General features: G+C 35.1%; 2 protein-coding genes across 2 annotated transcripts; both read left to right on the top strand.

Moving 5' to 3' along the window:
• The first annotated feature begins 806 nt into the window (after positions 1-806).
• Positions 807-4,954, top strand: LOC147385055 (2-oxoglutarate (2OG) and Fe(II)-dependent oxygenase superfamily protein). Its single transcript, XM_086426646.1, has 2 exons — positions 807-1,629; positions 4,527-4,954. The coding sequence occupies exons 1-2, from the start codon at positions 841-843 to the stop codon at positions 4,842-4,844; spliced, it is 1,107 nt and encodes a 368-aa protein (XP_086282772.1). The 5' UTR covers positions 807-840; the 3' UTR covers positions 4,845-4,954.
• Positions 4,955-6,400: 1,446 nt separating this feature from the next.
• On the top strand, positions 6,401-13,384 carry LOC147385056 (U-box domain-containing protein 43-like). Its single transcript, XM_086425366.1, is given in 6 exon segments — positions 6,401-6,933; positions 7,026-7,808; positions 8,698-9,004; positions 11,248-11,712; positions 12,020-12,682; positions 12,685-13,384. Coding segments are annotated over 6 exon segments (3,102 nt in total). The 5' UTR covers positions 6,401-6,498; the 3' UTR covers positions 13,134-13,384.
• The last annotated feature ends 10,233 nt before the right edge of the window (positions 13,385-23,617 follow it).

Here is a 23,617-nt window from a genome sequence, read left to right on the forward strand (position 1 = left end):
AAGACAATTAACAAATAACCAAAAAAAGACACTTGAATTTTTCATCCTAAAATCAGTCATTTTCAACCTCATCTGCTCACCATTCAAAATAAATCTTTTATTCTCATCTTCAACCTATGAATATCAAGATATAATTTATTTTTTAAAAATGATAGATAGTAAAATTTTGGATTAAAAAAATCAAGGATTTTCAATGTTAGAAAAAGGTACATGATTAAATGACGGATTGAAAACTCAAGTTACATATGTTAAACATAATTTCCTACAAAGGTTGAACTGGTTGAAGATTATGAAATTATTGGGAGAAAAATCAACAATCTAAATGGCCTTTAACTAACCTAGTATGATTTCGAATCTTACTGGGTTTGTGTTGGCCCACATGGATTATCACGCTAGCAATCCAAGACAACAATCTTATAGATTTCATGAAAAGATTTAGATTAAAAAAATGAAAATTGAACTTGATCCAAAGTATTGAAAATGGAAGGCTAGTGAACTCTCAAAACATTATTTATTTATTTATTTATTTATTACTTAGAATTTCATCCTCATTCCTATGGCATCAGATCATGCTTTTGGATGACAAAAGGTGATGTAGTGAGGAAACTTTCCTTGTATTTCAAAAATCAAAGGTTATTGTACTAAATGTTGAACATGGGGGTATTTAAGTCATTTTAACATTAGTATACAGAGAAGACTTAAGGTCAAGGGGCATATCATAAATTTTAAAATATGGGGGGTATCTCAAATATTTACTAAACTAAGGAGGAGTCTCTCTAAATCACCCAAAACAAATCTACAAGTTCCAAACCTCTCTCTCTCTCTTTTCTACTTCTCATCATGGCGTCCTCTGCTCATAAACATCAAACACTACCAAATTCGTACGGCACCACCGCAGCTCCGCCACCAACACCATCAGCGCAATCCAATCTACTCTCCACATCCGACGCCGTAGACACTCTCTCTCTCTTCCTCCACCGTCTCCCACCTTCTCTCTCTCTACCTCCTCGCCTCTCTCCACCCACCACCACCTCTCCTCCTCTCATCTCTTTCTCTCTAAAAAACCCTAATTTCCTCAACAACCACCTCTCCTCCTTCTCACAACTCGGTTTCTTCCAACTCACTAACCACCTAATCCCCTCCCAACTCGTCCACTCAGCCGAACTCGAATCAATCGCTCTCTTCGATCTTCCTCTCAATCAAAAACAGCTCTTCAGTTCTAAAATCTTTCCTCTCGGTTATGATGAAGGAAACGAAGATGGAACCGGTGAATCGTTCTGCTTTGACGGTTCTTCCTCAACTGAGTCAACCCAGTTTTCGTTAAAATCGTTAAAAGAATTCACTCATGCGTTAGAAAAGATTGGTTTGGAGATCGTCGATGCACTATCTTGCGCTTCGGGGTTTGATAAACCTCTAAGAGATCGAAGCAGTCCGTTTTGTTCGTTGATGTGGGTTTCTGAAGGTGTCGCTAGCAATAAACCAGTTTTTTCGGGTCGGTTTTATCCGTATATTATATCATTGCAGCACCAGATCAGGATCCGAAACTATTCGGTGCTCTCTGATTCAGGTTGGGTTTCGGTTTTGCCCCCAATTGACTCGGTCCTGGTTACAATTGGAGACATCGCTCAAGTAAGATATCAGTTTAAATTTTCTTCTTTAATAAGGCAATTACGAGTAGTAATTCGACCGATTCGAATCGTTCCGTTTTGCACTCGGGAGGCCCAAGAGTTTTGACGGCCTCTAGAACGATCAATGAAAAGCATTATGGTTCCCCCACACACTTCCACGTCAGTAAAGTGTGAATTCAGGTCTATCTGAAGTCACTCAGCACGACATGAAAGTGTGTAAGAACCATAGATGTTTTCATCGAGATACTATCATCCATGATTCCTAAACACTTTCACATTAGGATGTGCAATATGAGGCACAGAAGTGAATGATACTGAAATGACTTAAAAAATGAACTTCATTTTGCACTTTGCTGATGTGGAAGTGAGTAATCATATATGCTTTCGATGGAAATCAAGTAAAAAACATTCATGATTTTATGCACACTTCCACGTCGAAAGTACGAAATGAAGTCACTCCACTTTGAATATTTACTTTGGAGAAGCTGTGAGATTTGAAAGTGGTCAAGTAGACTCCACATTGACAATCTTACAGATCACTCAATCCCTCGACCAATCTACTTTTGACAAGTAAAAAAGATAATAAATATATATATATATAGAAAATTATTTTTATGTTTGTTAAAGGGCACATAATCTTTCTTTTATTAAAGAGAAACACGCAATCCCATAAAAAAAAATTTGAAGTAGACAGCTCAGTTCTGTCTACTTCAAATTTTGGATTGGGACTAAATATTTGAGATACCTAAATGCTTTCAAATTGTTGACAGGTCCCTTAATCGATCTACGATTTTCAACTAATGAAAAATAATTTTAGTTGAAATCTTCAATTTTTCTTTTCAAAACCAATGATTTTCAATCGTATCCCTTGGGTATGATTATGAAAGTGATACGATGATGATGGTCTTCTGATATTTTTTATTATTAATCTATAAAAGGAGATTGAAGTCAAGGGCATGTCATCAATTTTAAAACATAAGAAGATATATTAAATTATAACAAACACATAGAAGGAATGATTAGGGCATATGATCTCTTTTAAAACACATTAAGGGGTCACATGTCGTACAAAAGGTAGAGTTCCTCCAAAATTTTGAAGTGGGTTGTTACCTTTTGTGTCATGGGCAGTGAGAGTGGATCTTTTGATGCATGGATGTCTCCATCATGTCTATGTTGGAAAATGTGTACAAAAAAAGAATAATTCAATGAACGAAATTTTGAGACTTTAAGGCTTAAATTGAAATTCGATCTCTTTTAGACAATTTTCTCTCCTACTTGATTTTAGATCAATTTGTGTTTATCGTCTTTCTTGCCTATAAAGCAACTTATGTTTGATCATGGTCTTCTCTATGGAACTAATGCAAATAACCTATTAGAAGCCTTTGATTTTTTTTTCCCCATCAAAATCAATCAGTTTCAAGCTTTTAGATATGATTACGAAAGATAATGATATTAATCTAAAAGGAGAACGAGGTCAAGCCATATGTCATCAATTTGAAAATACATGGAGGTATCTCAAATAATAACAAATATAGAAGGGATAGCTTTAAGACACTATAGGGGGCCACATGTAATATACAGGAAGATCATTTTAAACTTTTGTGTCATGTGCAAGGAGAGTGGATCTTCGTTATTCTAGAGAAAGTTTCATTTGATATACGGATGTCCTATCTTGTCTGAGGTGGAATCTTTTCAGTCTTTTACAGTCTTGGATTCTTTCTTTGCTAGTTGATCCAATTATACTTTTAGTACTAGAGGTGGATTCTTTTAAATCTTTTACTGTTTGCAACTTATTGGTACATTTGAAGAAGAGTGATAAAATGACCACGATCACGTGCGTGGTCTGTACGTGGTTGACATGGCAAGTTCACAGAACCATAGATCCTTTTCTTCGAGATACACAAGAAAAAAGATCTATGGTTTTGGGCACTTGCCACATCAACCGTGCATGTGTCAGCATGTCATTTTATCATTAGTCTTTGAAAAAGATAGGAATTCAAGAACCACGAAAAGAAATGAGAGGTGGACGATATACTCGTGTATATATATCAAAGTGATTTTTCTTCGAGGATTTTGTTTTAAGATGGAAAATTTTAGTTTTGTGTGTATTTTTTAGATCTTTTCAGTCATTTTCTACTTGGTCTACTGGGGGAGTCGTACTGCAGTGACATCATTTCACACATTGCTGACATGAAGGTGCGCACATAACCATAGATGATTTTTACACGTATCTTGATAAAAAAGCATCTATGATTCCATACACACATCCACATCAGCAATGTGTGAAAGAATGTGAATTGTAGTCACTCCAGCATTTTCCCCATTATCAGGAGCTTTTTGTTTTATGGTCTAGGCTGCTTAGAAGGTCTTCCCAATAAATTCCCCTATTGTTCTAAAATGTTTGGATCTTTGAATGAATTTGTATTTACTCTTAATAACATGGAACTTGGTTTCGGATAAAGTGGAATGGACAAAAATAATTCATTCGACTGACCCTAAAGCATTGGGATAAGTTTGAAAAAATTGAAATAACAAAGAGACAAAATTGCACACAAGGATCTACGTGGTTCAACAGTGTAGGTCACTTACACAACAATAAGGCTTAGTTTTTGTTGCTGGATCTTTGAATGAGTTGCATTGTAATGATCAGTCATGCTCAAATCTAGGGGTGAACTTTTGCAGTGTCTTTGAATATGTGAATTTGCCTAAAATGAGATCTTGCTCATGCGTTTGTGGATTAGGTTTAGATCTTGAATCAAGAATTTGAATCAAAATTGGATCAACTACTATAATTTTATTATATGAATTTTGATCTACTTGTGTCTCTCCAAGATGTTATTATAATAAAGTTTTTTGTAAAACCCATTTGACTCTTTTTGTTATAAATAATGGATGAAGGTATGGAGCAATGGGAAGTTGAAGAAAGTGAGAGGGAGACCTGTGGCTGTTTCAGACGACAACAACGATGGCTCACGTTGTATAACAATGACACTATTAGTGACTCTCCCCACGGACAATGCTGCCTCTATCTCTCCCCTCCTTCCAACAGCTAGTAGTGGTGATGGTAACAATAACAACGACGAAGATCGAGAAGATGGTAGTGTAGATAAGAAAGACGAGAACGTGTTCAGTTCTTTTTCTTTTGAGGACTATGCGTGGAGAGTCTATCATGAAAGGTTTCTCTTCAAGGATCCGCTCAATAGATATCGCACCTAATTTATCAAAACTTCTTTCTATGTTCGAACAAGGACTAAAGCTGTTATTATTTCTCTCGTCGATAACTTTTGTTCTAGATTTGTTGTAATGGAAAATGGTCCCCTTAATTCTTTTTTTAGACTATTTTAATCGACAAGTTCATAAGTTGATACAATCTGAAAGCTTGATGAATAGAATTGATTTGAGCTTGATGAGAGAATAAATCAATGTCTTTTTATTTTCACACTTCAAAATATAAGTCGTGATAAGCTGACTCGAAAATTTTCACTCGGTCAACGTGGCAATTGCATATAACCATAAATCTTTTTCTTCGGGATACACATGAAAAAAAGATTTATGATTTTATGCACTTTCCACGTCAGTGAATTTTCGAGTCAGATTATCATTAATAGTTAGTAATACAACTAAAACTGCAAACAAAATGTTAGACTTAAAAGGATATACTAGGGTTAAAGAAAAATCAAGGTTTTGGATCCAATAATGGCCTGATCCGATACGATGTTGAATTAGTTCTGGATCAATCATGATCTAATTCTAAAGGATATTCACTTGTATGCACACACATATCTTGATAAATAAAATAATTTGAGTCAATCTTTAGCATGTATCTCGAGGATGCATAACATGTGTCAAAGATAAATCACAACAGTTACATAATGTACTAACCAAATTGGATAAGATTTGAATCGATATATTGCTATTTGATCAGTTTTGCATCCAACAAAGATCCGATAAGATAGCAAAATAATGTTTAAATTGGGTTAAATTTTATCTGAAATTCGAATTAAACAGATTTGATTCATTCAAGTATATCCAAATTAAAAAAAAATGGGTAGTATATGAGTTGATGTCTCTTGACCTGAATCGGATACAGATCCATCCATATATCTGCTTAAATTCAAATGATGTATTACTTTGTAAATTATATTTTCTATTTTTTCAAAATATTTTTTTTTTACAATCAATCAGTGTTGGGCATAATGATTAAGATTTTCCTCAAAAATCAAGTCACATCTTTAATGTTTTTTACGAAAATAATTTTGAACGGTTTGAAATTATTTTATCTGCCCGACTCAAATCAATTGATTAGGTTAGGTCAGATCCGAATGCAAGTTTGGTAAAAATAAATATTTTCGGATCTGATTTTAACTAGTAGGATCCAAATAAATTTTTTGGATATGGATATGAATATGAATATGAATAGAATAATGATGAATGCACCTTGTTTGGTACGCAATCAGGTACGTGATTGACTTGGTAAGGGCACAGAACCGTACATCTTTTTCTTATGTAGCCCAATGAAAATGATTTATGATTATGTGCCCTTGCCACATCATCCATGTACGGAATCGCGTACCAAAACTCATATGAATATACTCCAATTTAACCCAAACCCGATCCGTTTTAAGTCCCATAGCATAACTTATCAACGAAAGTTTTATCGGATCCACTGTGTTTCAGTCTTGAACCTATCCAAACCTGATCCATTGACAACCCTACTGGGTCTAACCAGCATGACCGACCCTGTGTCCACAGTGTTGACTCTGGAAGTCTGAACTATCACCATCAAAGTCAGCTTCTGACCCATCTTTCCCGGAATCTGACCCACATACAAGATATTTACCTCCCAACACCACTGTTCTCCCGCCGTAAAATGACTTCGAAAGTCGGTTTCCCGACACCAACCGTAGAATCCATCCAACGGTGTTTATCGGAAATCTGCAGTGTTCCCGACGAAAACTACTCTTGGGAAAATCCAAGGCGGTTTTCCGTCTACGCCAAACGACTTCAGCTGGTTTTAAACCAACTCCTCAAATCATCGCTGGAAAACTTCTCACCGTCCGTACAAACAGCTCTGAAAGGAATCTCCGGAGATCTGACGAAATCAGGCGAAACGTTATCGGTTTACAGGAAGAAAAGCAAAATATACGTTCTCATCAACTGTAAAGACCTGTGCGCATCTCTCCAAGAACGCACGAAGGCAATCGGAGAATGGCTAGCTTTACTCGATTCAGTTTTTCTCGAAAATCCAGATCTTCACAAGAAAACCACAGATCTCTCCAGAGAAATGAAACAATCTCAATTCAGAGTAAATCCGAAACCAAAATCTCTATCTGTCGCATTTTTTTCCGATTTTTTTGCAATTTTTTGAGCTCTTTAGGGTTTGATTTGGTCATGAAGGTGACAGAGAACGAAGAGAGGGTGTACGGTATCCTTCACAAAGAGGCGCAAAATAGACTAACTAGTAAACCAGTCCAGAGCGCAATAATCATGGATTTAGCGAGAGCCCTAGGGACCGATTCAGAGAACCAAACTGACCTAGAACAACAGATCAAGCTATTAAAGAACGATGTTTCGCACTCAAATTCGATCTCCGAGAGACGAATTTTAATGTCTTTGGAGAAAATCTATGATAATTGGTTAAGCGAATCGAGCTTTGATCTTGATTTCGAGGAGGAATCACAGATTCAAGCTTTTAAAAACTTCATTTGTCCATTAACAAAGGAAGTAATGAAGGAACCTGTTGTTCTAGAATCTTCTCAGACCTATGAAAGGTCAGCAATTGAGCACTGGTTCGATCTGTGTATCGAGGATGGTCGTGATCCCACGTGTCCAGTTACAGGACAGGTTCTTAAGTCATTGGAGAAGAAACCGAACATCAGCCTTGCAGGAGCGATCGAGGAGTGGGTTGATAGGAATGTTGAAATTCAGATTAAATCAACTGTGCAGTGTTTAAGTGGGGATTGTCCTTCTCCTTCTTCAGTGGATTGCTTCGAACGGGTTTTGGATAATATTTGTAAGATCTCTGAAGAGCATCCTTCGAGTAGATACCAAATAAGAAATGCTGGAATTGTAGTTCTTGTTGTTAAGATGTTGAAGAATTGTTCGAAAAGTATTGGGTCACATTTGAGAAGTAAAGCTATTAAGGTTTTGCTTAGTATGGCCAAGGATAAAGAGAGCAAGGTATAAATATTTTCTTTATTTATTTATTTATAGTTCTTTACTGCAATTCAGTTTTCTTAGATATAGAATTAAAACGGGCGTTGAATAGAACATCTTGACATGAGAATCTTCAATTGCTTCAAGATCCTAAAAAAAAGGTTTGAAGTTCGTTTTTTTTCAACAAAAAAAAAAAAAAAAGTATTTTAGCGGCGTTGTCATGTAACCATCATATGGGATGTGCAATAACTTTGGACTTTGTCGCATTTTGGGATTATATTTCGACTTTGAATCACATGTTCTTGCAACTTGACCTATATTTGCAACAGACTTACAAATGAAAAGGAACACTCTTTGCAGGAAATTAATTTTAGTATTGTGGGTTTGTCGTTTTATTGGTGTAAGCAATTCCAAGAGTTCAGAAGGTTCTCATTTGAAGATTTCTTGATTAGGTGAAACCTTGTGTGTAAAGGGGTGATTGTAATTCTTTTTTTGCCTTTGGCCTTTTGCTTCTTATCTCTCTCCTTGAGGACTCCTTGTCCTCTTTTCAATAAAAATTTTGGTTATTAAAAAAAGGAACCAAATGAGCTATGGCACTTCATCACTGTGTAACTTGAACTTCATTCAGATTATGATTTCATGAGTTTATTCTACTTTGCACTTAGTGTGACCTCACCACCTTTGAACGACTTCATGAATTCTTACTTCTCTATCTTCAACATGATTTTTGTAAAATTGCATTTGCTAAGCAGTTTTTCAATCCTAGTCCTAAAAATTTGAATTCTAAAATCTCGGGAGATTTAGCTATAAGTTACTCATTATTATATTTTTATTTAACTAGTTTTAAGCATATATAATAACACTGGAAGATTGTGTCATGTAAGTTCTGATAAAATTCGTTACGTTTTGTTAGTTAAGTATGCTTGAAAAGGGCATGACTAGATTGGCTATACATAGTCTAACTGGAAGAACGGAAAAAGAGAGAGAGTATGCCCTCAAGTTGTTACTTGAGTTTTCAAGTGATGAAGCTTATTGTGCAAAAATTGCATCAGAGAAAGGGGCATTAGTTCTTCTCTCAAGCATGGCAGGAAATTTGGAGCATCCCTCTTTATCCAATTTGGCTGAAGAGGTATTAAAGGGAGTGGAAAAGGTCGAGGAAAATGTTCAACATTTAGCTGCCGCAGGAAGATTTGAACCCTTACTTAGTCGACTCTGCGAAGGTATGTTCTATGTTCATTACCATTGTGACCATCCTAAATTTATTTTAAGAATATATATTTTTTGCATGAATAATTACTTATAGAATAGTCACTCTCCCATATTTTGTGATATAGTTTATGGGCTCCTTGTATGGTTGACAAATTCTCGGCCATCATTGATCCCCTCAAATCCTTGACTAGAAATTTCTGATCTATGAGTAGGGCTTAAAATGGGTCGGATTTTATCTGAAATTTGAGTGATCCGAATTCAATTTTTAGCACATTTGGTTTATTGATGTATAGCCAAATAAAAATATGAGTCGGATATGGGTTGATGTCCCTTGACCCTAGTCGGATACGGACCTATCCCTATATCCGAATGATATATTATTTTGTATGTTGTATGTTATATTTTTTAGTCTATCATTCATCAACAAATAAGTATTAGGTGTAGTGGTCAAAGTTTCTTTTCAAAAGGGGAGAGGTTTTGAGTTCAAATCACATTTAAGCCACATTTTTTAATAAATTACTTTGTAATGGTTTGAAATTATTCGACCCAATCAACCTGAGTCAATTAATTCGGTCGGATCGAATCCGGATATGGGTTTAATGAAAGTAAAATAAAAAAAATAAAAAATCGGATATGGTTTGAGCTAGTAGGATCCAGGTCTGGATTCGAATTAAAATTCTGGACATGGATATGGGTAGACACATATCCAGCCCTAGCCCGACCCGTTTTAAGCCCTGTCCATGAGAGGTATTGGGTCGGGATTTGAATTTTCATGACTTGGGATCGAGTCTATCTAGAATTTAATGAAAGCTAGGCTTAGGACCGCCTGTTTCCAACTCTATGTAGTTCATAGAATGCATGCTCACTACATCTATCACTCTATGAAATCTTCTGCTTTTCACTGTCAAAAGTGTGACTTGTGAGTATCTTTTAAATAGATAAATAATTAAATATACAAATAGAACATGAAATCAAGGAAATATCTCAACAAAAAAAAAAAAAAAAGGAAAGAAAAAATTATGAAATTGTGATTCATGACAAATCACAATTTCATAATCTAAAGTTTAATATCCAAATCCAAATTCCAAACTCATCAGAATCAAATTAAGAGTGAGAGACATCCAAAGTCTCATATTTAAAACTTTCCGAGTTTTAATTACATAAATAAAAGCAACCTTTTGAGTGCAACTAATCTAACTAGAAAGGCATCAGTCCACTCTTAGGACTAGAAGAAAACGAATAGGTTCGGCATAAAGATAGAAATATGAATAGGGTAGAAACATAAAATAGTAACTAGAAGAAGAAGAGCCAAAGATTACTTGAGTTGCAAATTGACTAGGGTTTGTAGAGATTAGAGCCAAAAGAAAAGATGTATTACGATTAGTAAAGGACATCCATGTGAAAAAATAGCCATGTTACAACAATTTTATAAATATAGAGACTAATGTGTATGATGATACAAAAACCAAAGGAAAAAATATTAATACCACACATCCCTGTAAATCTACAGATCGCTGAAAGGTCTTATGCCTTTTCTAAGGCATAAATTTTTTTTAATGCCTCTATGACAAAGGCATAAGACTTTGAGGGGAAACAAATTTTTGTACATCTTCAAGGCCTTATTTGAGAACCTCACTCTGAGGTGAGCATCAAGGCATAAGCCATTAGCCTTTGGAAACAGTGCATATAGCTTGCATATTCAATTTGATACCAAGTTGAAAGAAGAAAGAGGACAAAGAGAATAGGATGAGGGAGAGGAAAAACAGAGAATGATAAAGGATTGTTTTGGCTTTAATGAATCCTTCAATCTCCATGTGTTAATTACATTTTATTAATGTAGTAATCCGATACAAAAACTGCTCTTAAGGTCAATTTATTAGTGGTATAAAACAAAAATATCAACAAAACAAAAGTGAGACCAACTAATTTAATAAATAAGTAAATAACACATAAAAAATAGAAGTCTAGTAATGCATAATTGCATATCTTCTTTGTAGAAATGCACCTTGATTTGCCGTGGTTAGGCAATAAATAATTTGTTCACAATTTCCGCACAGTTTGGGTTCCTTCTGGGGGATTTCTAGATGTTGAAGTAAAATATAATTATGAAGCATCTACAGCAGACTCTTGATAGATATTTTGAGGATATTCAAGAGAGTTCTAGCTTATTTTTATTGTTTATGCTTAGTATGTATTATGGATATATCTAGGCAATCACATCTTACTTGAGTCTGTTAGTCTTTCTGGAATACAGGTACTGATGATGTCAAAATAGAGATGGCATCAATGGTAGGAAACATGACATTAACAAACAGCAGCAAAGAACAAATTGCCAGACAAGGTGCCAAAGTACTCATTGACATGCTATCCAAGTCAGAGGGAAGAGTAGCAAGCTTGCAAGCATTGTACAATCTGTCTGCCTTGGATGACAATGCTACAATTCTTGTTGATTCAGGCGTGCTTGTAGCCCTCACAGACATTCTTTTTGGAGACCAGGATGGCCCACAAGATTCGAAGGAGTTGGCAGCATCAACAATAGCAAACTTAGTCTCAAATCAAGGACATTGGGAATTAGCATTTACAAACAAGGAAGGGATTTCTATGCAATCAGAATCCATGGTTTATAATCTTTTGGGTCTTCTATCTCTTACATCTCCGAAAATTCAAATCTCAGTTCTCCAGATTCTTTGTGGAATTTCATCTTCTCCCCAGGCGGCAGGTTCAGTTCTTGATTCCTTCTTAACTAGATACTTCATAAAGGACTTGTTTGCTAAATTGGAATGCATACTTAATTTTTCTCTTCAATATTTCCTTGCTAGAATTGAATTAGAGCCAAATTACAACATAAATTCAAATTGAATTTGATAGTCTACTCCTTTAACTCTCCCCTCATCTACTAATGACTCCATACATAACCGCTACTTACTGCGTAGGTATTCCCTATACTTATAAATTTTGGCTAATATGGTATTCATTTGTAAACAATTTGATCCATTATTTACCAACTAGAGATTTTTCATTTGCAGAGTCGGTAGCTACCCATATAAATTCAGGTTGTGGAGTCATAACCATTATGCCATTTCTCAAACACCCAGAAGTTGACCAAAGAATTTATTCTTTGAGGCTTACGAGCATCCTTTCAAAAAGATTAGGGCAAGTTATAGCTAATGAGTTTAGAGAATCTAACTTCTTACCCTTGTTGAGAGATAAGTTATTGGACGCTCAGTGTTCAGATGTAGAGAGATCCGAAATTGTGTGCATACTTGCTAACCTTCCTCTAACAGATGATGAGGTGAAAACAGTCCTTGGAAAGTGTTTGGTAACATGGACAGTCACAACTCTCAAAGAGAGGCACCGAAGCTCCAACATAAGGACCTCACGCTCTACTTCAAGCATAGTGGAAGGCCTTCTCGGCTTGTTAGTGCATTTTGTGAAATGTCGTGACCAGACAATCCTCGATGCTGTTCAAGAACAACACCTTATGACCATCTTTCGGGAGAAGTTGGGCTCTTCCTCACAACCAAAAGTCAAGCAACGAGCCGCCCTTGGGTTGAAGTATTTGTCCGAGTCTGGAAGGGCAATGGCCGCATTGTTGGACTCAGAACCCCAACTGCCCCATGGGTTATACTCTTCATTGATCTTTATGTGTGGTAAGGCACCGAAGGCCCTGCCGACGTGTCCCATACACAGTGCCCCTGTGATGAGGACAGTCAATTTTGCTTGCTTAAGGGCAAATGTATAAAGCCACTTATTGATCTTCTCAACGATGAAGACACCAATGTTCAAATCACTGCAGTGGAAGCACTGTCCACGCTAGTGTACGACACATCTTCTAGTCCGAAGCGAGCTATTGATGAACTTGAACAGCTTGGTGTGGTCGATGCTGTGATCACTTTGTTCAAAGAGGTCCGGACAGGGGAGCTTCAGGAGAGTGCAATTAGGATGGTGGAGAGGGTATTGAGAGTGGAAAGCCATAATCAACGACACTCACTTGATCAGACACTAGTCAGGGCATTGGTGGAAGCTTTTAAGCACGGGAATGCCAACACGAAGATGCATGCTCAACATGCTTTGATGAACCTAAAACAGTTGTCAGGGATTAGTGGGAAGAACTCAACTCAAGCTAGAGCTCGAAGATGAGGTACTGAACTTTGAAAGCTGATCCCTCTTAGTTAAGTCGATATTGTAGATATTGGAAAGTAGGAATCACCACCATGCGTAAAGCTACTAACTATTATTTAGTTTTCCAAAAATATTTATGATATAAGTTAAGGAAATGATGTGTTCTTTAAACCTAGTTCATGCAGTCCTTACACCTTGGCATACCGTTATAATAGTGGTGGCCGGATTTCTATTGATGATGTTAAATAGATTTTCAACTTATAAATTCATGGATTGGCCAAAACAAATCCTGTTCTTCCATTTAATTCTATCTAAAATCATGTCTTTTACTTCTAATGTTGTCTTCCATAGTCTTTTCATGTTGTCTTCCATAGTCTTTTCACTCTTTCATTTCAACATACTCCTCCCCTCCACGATCAATATATGAACATTGTTGTTTCTTGATTATGCAACATTGAGTAGATCAGACATCATTTTAGGTGATGTTTTAATCTTGTTTAGGCAAATGAACCTCTATGCTATTCTATAAGAGTTGACATTCATTGGCTTGGAAGTTTTTCGCAGAAAGAAAGAAATTCTTTGATGAATGTCAGAAAGTAAAAAAAATGTAACCCAACCTTTGCCCCAGAGCTACGTATATTTGGTTCATTGCATTCTCTTAAGAAGTAAGCCCATCTAATATTTGACTTGTCCCGGAATCTCAAATTGACAGATAAGAAGAGAGAGAAATTAAAACTAAAAGAGAGGGTAAGAAAGAAAGCGAGGAGCAGAAGGGGCTTATTTGTTACAGCTTTTTTGGTCTTGAGCCGAAAAAATCAGAGAAGCATGTTTGTTAGTAACGGCTTCTCAGCGTGGGGAACTTCCGCCGGTTCTGATGCCAACGGGGGCGCTTCATGAGCCGTGTTTACTATATTTTGTATCATTTCGAAGAAATTGAAATCTATCATGGTGAACTCTCTCTTTAAAGTTCAAGTTGGATATTCCTGCGCGTATCTCAGCAATCACTTGTTCTGATTCTACATATTGATCATTTTGAATTAAAAGAAAACTTTTTTGCTTCACTAGCTTTTGCAAGAAGCCCAAAACTATGTTTTTGAGAAGTCTTGTTGGGATTGCTTTTGCACGCGAGCCACAATAAGAAGTCAACACCGAAAAACAAATTGGGATGAATTCATCAATTAAACAACAGAATCAATTCAACCTCTCTCTACTACTTTGTCACTTGGATGCAGCTTCCCAGACTTTGGGCTTCTACTTCTCCTAGACATAGAATCCTGAAGCGTGAGCTAGAATATGTAACAAACAGACCCTAAGTCTTTTGGTCTGCACTTTTATCCAAAACACTTCTCTTGGAACTTTTTTTTTTCTTCATATTTTTCTTCGTTCTTCCTTTCCATCTTTTACTTATTTAAGTGAAAAGTAATTCAGTCTTACGAGAAGTGTTGTTATTTTTCTTTGTTTTTGCTATTGTTATTTTTTAGATCATTTCATTATTAAAAGAATGAGTTGTACATTCAATTTTCTCTCAAATAGTTTGGAAGATAATCATTTCTTTGCAAGGTATGAGCATCGGAATATCTTTGGCATTAACATCCTCAAAAAAAAAATTTATAATCACGATAATTTTATTCCTACTAAAAAATAAGTGATTCATTTTGTTCATCATAAGTAGTTGATTGGACTAATTTCATGGTTTGGATACCAAATTCAGATTCAACAATTATTCAATGGGGATCAATTTGTGAAAATTGAGAGGTATAGATTGAAAAATCGCCAATTAGTCCTCGATTTTGTTAAACACACACACACACACACAAAAGATTGAATCCTTAACTAGATCGAGCACCAAATGACTTAAAACATAAATTTATTAAGTGAAAAAAGGGGTAAAATCGATGTCAAAGTCCATCGAAAGGATATTTTCCTAGGGATCTTAAAATGGAATGAATCCCTAAGAAGCCTATATTTTTTCACCAATCTCAACCATATGTTTAATGTTGGGCATCAAACTTATTTGAGGTTAGAAAAATCTAGATAAGGGAACATTTCAAGTAGATCCCTATGAAATATATATTGATCTCTAAGAAACCTATATTTTCTCATCCATCTCAACTTTATGATTGATTTTTTGTATCGAAGTCTTTCAAGTTACAATAGTCCATATGTATATATCTATATAATAAAATACACTTGTGGATCTCACTCGCTATGTCTCAAGATTTATACTTCATAAAGAAAGTATCTCGAGGACAGTAGTCCCTCCTCCTTTGTCTTCTCTCTTCTTCCTCTTTCCAATATTACCCCCAGATTATTGTTGTAACATAAGTTATCACTTGATTTTCTGGAATGGTTGTTGACACTTTGAAATATATACTACGATTCAAATATTTTTGTCGGTACAAGCGTAATCAATAAATTACATTTGAGAAAATCACATTAGTGAATTTTTAAGAGATTTATTGTCTAATTACATTCCAATACTTCTTTGAGAAAATTCACTAGTGATTCACATATTAGACAATATGATGTAATTAGATAAAATATGAAGTTGATAAGAGGAAAGACAATATATGAAGTTGAAGGAAGTATTCATTGAAAGGATGTAAAAGAGGAAAGACAATAAAACAATCCTAAAGATATATTAGGGTTTTATTAACATGTGCCGGAAGGGCGCATTTTAAGGTGCATTAAATACACCTTACAATTTTATTTTCCTGCCAAAAATGCCCTCAAAAAAATTCTTACCAAAAATACTCTCAAATTTTTATTTTCAAGGTGTATATAATGCACCTTACCATGTTTTATTAGGGCACATGATAACAAAAACAGTTCATTATGCAAATCAAGATTAAGACTAATATAGATACAATGAAAAATCAACAATTGGTGACAGATGTTGAGCAACTAGGTTATAACCAACAAAAAAATGGGAAAATAAACTACATTGTGAAGATCTTAATTATTTAATTAATTAATATTTTCTAATAGAAGACCATCTTAAACATTATAATGGATCATGAGGCAGAACTTTCTTTTTTAACTAATATACAATAATAATGATTCGCATCCTTCACTCAAAACTCTTGGAATCGAGGATCTCCATAAAGACAAAAGAATCTATAACCTCGAATGTCGCATGTTGGGAGAATTGGTAGTCGAGTACCCCCATAGGAAGTCCATGATTGATATATTTACGATCAAGGGGGTTTTATTTTCCAAAATCCATCATTGATGTCGTTAATAAATTCTTCAAAATAATTTGATTGCTTGGTTGATTTGATCAAAATTTCATGGTTTGGGTAATCTTAGGGAGGAAAAATCAAAAACAAAAACCAAAACCAACACAAAATCAAATGAAGATTGAGTTCATTACTACTACTACTACTACTACATTGAGCATCATATGACTCAAACATAAATTTATTCCTTCAACCCATAACAGGCTTCACAACTACCAACTCCAGCATGTTGAGGAATTGTGTCTAACACAAATAAGAGCAAAAGCAATGAATGGGGTTTTCAGCCCCTCCACAGTAGCCCATTGGGTGGGATTTAGCGCGGTGACGGCGAATACAAGAATTCGAGCATGAAATCGGGACGCATGGCTCTTGTGAGTAGATTTCAGAGACACATCGTCCGTCTGGCCCCTTCTCTCCATCTTCAACTCCATTCCCTGAAATTCCAACAATTAAATCATCGTATCAAAGTATTTTCAAGTATATAGAAGTATTAGAAAACATGTTTTGCTCTTTTAAGGGGAAAAAAAAAAAAAAACTGAAAAAATGACAACAATGATGATGATGACAAACATTATGTATCAATAATAAAACCATATGAAAAACTCCAAGGAGTTGGCCAAGTGGCAAGGCAAGCCATGATATATAAGCTCCTCTGGAAGGGTAGGTCAAGTGGTTTTATTTTTGGAATGACACAAATAGAGACACAAAGGTGACAAAAATGATGTGGTGGCACACACATAACTGTAGATGCTTTTTACCGTATCTCACAAAAAAACATTTACAGTAATGTGCACGACACCACAAGTTTTTGTCACCCTTGTGTCTCATTTTGTGTCACCCTAGCATGACTCTATTTTTTTTTTTTTTTGGTGGGCCGCATGTATCAACCACCTTGCAAGTGACAACAATTAAATATAATCACTTTTATATAGAGGGGCATATAGAGATTCGAAGGTGTGATCTAGGTAACAGACCCAGTCACCCTTACCATCTCAACTAGCCCCCTAGTAGTGGTAGGTCCCAAGAAGTAATGAATTCCTTCAGGACACACTCCAAGGTCCAGTTAACCCTCGACTTAATCGGTTGCACATAGGATTTTTTGAGAGGACAATGCGTGTGACCGTGGAATTAGTCTCACCCGAAGGGTAAGATACCCACGATAAGCAATTTAAAATAAAACAAAAAACAGTAGGAGAGCGTTTGGCGGAGTACCATGAACTTGCATGGTGATGAGAAGTAGGAGTAGGAGAGGAATAACTACAGCTCTCATGGTAGTATAGTTATGGGCTGGTACGTAAAGATATTGTCGAAGCTAGGTGTGAGGTTTACTTGCAATGGGTATTGGTATTTATAGACTCCTCACTATAGAGCCACATTTATTATTGGATTGTAGGGATCTTAAAATATTATTATGTAGATTTTAATAATATATGTGATTAATGAATAAAGAATATTACAGCCTTAATTACATAATCTCAAGGATATATCTCATATCATTCGAAATGAATTCTGATAGTTGGATTTCATGTCAATCCATCTCGACCCTATAATCTCACAGTGACACAAATTTAAATTTAAAAAGTTTCCAGATTTGAAAATTTTCTAGATTTAAAAAGTTCCTAGATTTGAAAAAATATTGCAATTAAAGTGTGCCCCATTAGGTGCATAAGAGACGGTGTTCTAATCAGGCAACTTGGTTAATTAGGGTAATTAACAATTCTAGTGGTCTTAGTCAAATACTCAAACAAACGATTGTGATGGAAGGGTTTGTCCTAGGGATACTCAACTGAAATGCATCTTAGGAAATATATATATATGGGTGTCAATGGGTACCCATTTAACTGGAACCAAAAACCCCGGATCCGGATTCAGATCCTTATTTTGAATACTGGATTAGAGTCGGGTCTAAAAATAACCGAGACCGGTTGGTACTACAAAACTGATTTGTTTTACCATTTTTTCATATTATAAATGATTGAAGATTTTCATACATTATAAAACTAATCCAGTACATATATTTTTTTCATGCTTTTATGTATTTTAATTTAAAATGTCTATGTTTCTTATAATATTAAAAAAAGATGGATTTTAGATTTTGAAAGAAAAAAAAGAGTTGACTTACATATTTATTAAAATAATTTGTAATTTTGCTATTAAGACTTTTAAGATGATGCTTGAGGCACACTTTGCATTTATGCATCGTCGTGAGAAGCTGGGGAGTCTTAAAGTTTTCGGGATATAAAACTATCCATTGGATTGGATGTGATCTGCACAATTATGTTAGTATCCGATCAGGTTAGTACTCAATTAGAATCGATTAGGTGTGTTGATTCATGATTGGTATCTGATCAAGGACAATCGGATCCGTTAGATCAAGTGACATTTGATCAAACATGATTAGAGCCATTAGATCATGTAGATTCAACTAATAGATGTTGATTAAGAGGCATGAGACACATACCTTCGATAGGATGCGATCTAAATCATTAGATGTGAGATCAGACATAATCCACGGCTATTAAACCAAGAGACATTAAATCATGACTCTTGGTCAATAGGCCCAAAATTGACTATAAAAAGTCAATTAGAAATCAGATTTCTTCACTCAAAATTTTTGTATTCTCATTTTTCTAAGTTTAAGCATTTGACATCCTCAGTTTCTAATTATTTCCAATTGTTCTAGATTAAATCGGACTGTACATAATCTAATTTAGTAACTTGAGTGTAAATTTCTCTGTACTCTAAAGGCACTTGTTCTTTGACCCCTTGTGTATTGTGGTTCTAACCAGTAGAAAAAAATATTTATCTAAAAGAAATCGAATCATATTCGAGCCTAGAAATTATTTTTCTCCCTTCATTGAATTATTCCCAGTTTTAAGGTCATAATTTTCCAACAAAATAGAATACTCACTACGTGAAAAATGGGAAATTCAACGGACCAAGGCCCATTAATTTTAGAAATCGAATTTTGATAGTCCAAGACCATTGAAATTGTTTATGTTCCTCAAATTCGACGGCTTAGAGCCCTCGAATTTCTCACATCTTCCATTAATTTGACGATTTTGGCTCATTGAAAAAAAAAATATTCGACAATGAAAAATTTGACGTCTTGGTCCATTGAATTTTATAAAATTTGACAGTCTTGAATTGTTAAATATGGGCTTTGTCACATCGTGATTATTATTACTCTATGATAGGTTCGAGATCTTTTTGACAAGTACCACACATCAAAAAGATCTCGGATAATGTACCTTATATTTATACCTATAGGGTTTAGCCGTCTCCTTTTTGTCTCTTTCTAATCTAATTTGTATCCCTTTTAATTCAACTTCCTTCTAATTTGACAAGATTTTGATCAATCCTGTGATCTTTTTTTGGTTTTTTGGGAACAGGGCTTTGCCCAATCCATGAGGCAACCTTATCCATTAGAACTAATCCCTGTGTCACGCCCCATCCAATACCTTGTCACGTGACACCATTTAAGTTGTCACATTATTGTGATAGGGCATATAAAGACACGAAGTTAGGACTTGGGGATCAATCCTCTAATCTTCTCCGTGATTATAGGGATCTGGACTTCATTGGCATGTTTCACATGATTCCCAAACCTAAGTAGGAAAGAAAACAACTTCTACCACCCCTAAATGTACAATCGAGGTCCATAGTGTTGATCTAAGATCTTCTCATTTGCTTCTTTTGTTATGCATTTGTCTGATATTTTGTTTCATTTTTTAAGGTTATTAAAAAAAGGAATTTTTAATATTTTGTAATATTTTCTTTTAGAAATTTTTTTGTTCTATCTTTTGGGAGATAAGACACATTTTAGCAACTCCTTATTTTATAAATATAAATCTCTAAGATAGTTAAAATACAAGGATTTTCTTTTTTTAAGGTTTGAGAGAGCAAGGGAGAAGGGTGTATAAGGATTTCAGGGCTTGAATTTAGGATTAAAATCTTGGGTGTTTTTCTATTACTGTTTTCCTTTGATTTCTCAGTGAAGAAGATTAGTTCTGATCCGTGAATGTAGGCACACTATCGAACCAAGTAAATCCTTGTGTATTTCCTATGTGATTTTTACTGCTTCGTTGTTTCACATCTTTTCCTATGACATCTTTCTAGTCTTTCCTCTCTTTTCTTAGATGTAAATATACATTCCAATTTTTCCTCTCGAGATGACCTTATTTCTTCCATTCGTCGTGATGTTCATATTTCTACGACAATCCTTTGATTGGGTATAAAGACCAAATATTAATGCCCAAACATTTGGTGAGCTAAATTAGACATATTAAGGCCTTTGTGAGCCTTGAACTCTACCACATTATAAGAAGCAAATCCGAAAAAAAAAAAAAGCAACTAGCCCATAAAGGATTTTGCCCAATCTCAACAGAATGGGCCTATCTACAACACCCACACCATGCTCGGGAGCGGACGATACCCTTCAATTCTCACACAGGTAAGAAACAATATTGCATATTGGGAGCAAAGCAGAATAATGATTGTAATCAAATATCGCTCTCACAAAATCCTCAATCAAACCGTCTTAGAAATAAAAATTAATTATCGATACTAGGAAACTATTATCAGTTTTAAAAAATCAATCCAAACCGCCTTAGAAAAAAATTACTGTTAAATCCTACAAAAACCTCGAAATGTGAACATGAGTTAACTCCTGAGTCAATCCACTAAGTATTTCAAGGATTATCTTAAATCTTAGCAAACTTAGAAAATTCATGTGGACTAATTAGAAAGAAATCCCTCCGCCATGGTCCTTTAAGTAATTTTTCCCGTCCTACTATGCTAGCTCTCATAGCATTGTTAGGGGTTTCTTTGATTCAAACATTTTCCATTATTAAGGTTATCGTCGACATTATCCCTGTTGAAGAAACTTTCCTCATTCAAACTTGTAGGACCATGCACGGGGGATGAAGTATGAATGACGACTTCTAATCCACACAAGTAAATACATCACAAAGTTAAGTGAAATGTACACTATAGACATAGACACACCAACTACATGGGACCATTGGATCATATATACACTCCTTCAACTTGGTCAAAAAAAATAAATTGAACTCCATATAATTAATGAACTTTTGATTTTTAGTAATCCCTGATTTGCAAAATGTCTAAATATTTTTCTATTGATCGAGAGACATGAGATAGATATGTAGCTACTCCACAAAAATGATTTAATCACGATGCATGATGTAGACATAGCCGTCCACGTTTTTGTGAATTTGTGAGATAATCCCCATGTTTTCAAACATATCACATGTCCCTCTTGACCTCGGCCTTCTATGATAGTTAACTAATAAAAAATGACATGAATACCTCGTTGCATAAAAGCTCCCTTTGACCAATCAAGATTGGTAAACTGTAAAAGATTAAAACAGAGAAAGCAAATAACATAAGGAACACAAGAGACTTACTTGTTTCACAAAATTGTCTATATTCACGGGCGTCGGTGATAATTCTTTATTGATGATAATAGCGAAAATACAATACTAGTTTTAGGGTTTTTGAACTTGGAATATAAATGACATCTTAGGGCAAAACACACATTTTTTAAATTATAAAAATGCCCCCTGTGGCCCCCACACCCTCGGCTACAAGATACCCATAAAACACTCAAATTAGGACCATAAACCAACATACCTCATCTTCAATATCTAACCAAACGTAATCCTTAATTTTCTTCTCAAAACCATTCATCTTTAATCTCGTGAATAATAATAATAAAAAGAATAAAATTATCTTCATCTTCAACCTTAATATTCTATCTACCAAAAGTCTTCAACCTTAATTGTCCCCTCCCCACTTTCTTCTCAAAACCATTCATCTTTAATCTCCTGAATAATAATAATAATAAAAAAAAAATTACCTTCATCTTCAACCTTAATATTCTATCTACCTAAAGTCTTCAACCTTAATTGTCCCCTCCCCCCCCCCCCCCCTCCCCCCCCCCCTCCCCCCAACTCCAACTCCAACTCCCACTTTATATTCTATCTACCTAAAGTCTTCAACCTTAATTGTCCCCTCCCCCCCCCCCCAAACCCCAACTCCAACTCCCACTTTATATTCTATCTACCTAAAGTCTTCAACCTTAATTGTCCCCTCCCCCCCACCCCCAACTCCAACTCCCACTTTATATTCTATCTACCTAAATTCTTCAACCTTAATTGTCCCCTCCCCCACCCCCCACCCCCACTTTTTTCAAAATGCGTCCCTATCATGGGGTCGAAGTTTAAGTTGAGCTTAAAAAAAAAAAAAGGGACACCATAGGTTTTAATTGCAAGCAAATTCGTGGCCATAGAAAATTAAATCTGAATGAGACCGAACCTCAGATGTTACCATTTCGGTTGGTCCCATTTGCACAATTATCAGTTCAACTCTTACTTTCCAACTTCCCTGAAACTTATAAGTAAATTATTATTGGTCTATATATTCTCCTTTATGGTTACATGTAGCTTTCTCCCATATATGTTGCATTATTATCTTTTTTCTTTATTTTCCTAACTCTCTTAAACCATTAATAGTAAATAATTATGAGGTTGGATGGTCTAACTATTATGAGGAGAAAATATCTAATTTTATACCTTTTACTAAATTTTAATTTTTAATACTGAGTTGATTCAATTCTAAGATTCGTTTGAACCAAACTCTCTAGCTCAACTCAAAAAGTCTCAGCATTTAAGTGTGTTTAGTAACACTTAAGCGTTTAAGTGGTCCACCTTTAAAATTAAGACTTCAAAAGCTTTTGATCTTGTTTGTTTCATTTCAAATTTCAGACTTCATAATTGCAATCCAAAATTTTTGAGCCAATGATGGGGAATGTTGAATTTTTCCAGAAGTATGAACCAGAAAATTGTTCCAAACTTCAGACTTCAGAAGTGTTACCAAACATAGCTTAGAAGTCATTTAAAAAAATATAACCTAAGTTATAAAATATTAAAATTTAAAATTCAATCAAATCTATGGTCTAGAAACACTTCAAAATGATTAATTTCATTTCTTAAGTGATATATCATACATAAGAATGAAAACATTAAGAAAGATGATGCTCGTAAAATCAGAGTTCGATAGTTAAAGTAAGAAAGATTTTATTGCCACACCAACTTTTGCTAATAACACCCCAATTCATATGTAAATAATCGTAAAATTAACACATGTCTTGGGTTGTTGTTAATAAAAGTTATTGTAGCAATAGAAACTTTATAAAGTAAAGGTGTCATTCAAAGGTACCATGTGTCAGTGGCACACCTC

Source organism: Akebia trifoliata, chromosome 15 (assembly GCF_017979445.1).
Source record: "Akebia trifoliata isolate Shusen 1 chromosome 15, ASM1797944v1, whole genome shotgun sequence".
Taxonomy (NCBI): domain Eukaryota; kingdom Viridiplantae; phylum Streptophyta; class Magnoliopsida; order Ranunculales; family Lardizabalaceae; genus Akebia; species Akebia trifoliata.

Coding starts and splice junctions, on each gene's coding strand:
- LOC147385055 (XM_086426646.1), top strand. CDS start 841: ATGGCGTCCTCTGCTCATAAACATCAAACACTACCAAATTCGTACGGC. Junction 1,630..4,526: donor CAATTGGAGACATCGCTCAA/GTAAGATATCAG, acceptor TAATGGATGAAG/GTATGGAGCAATGGGAAGTT.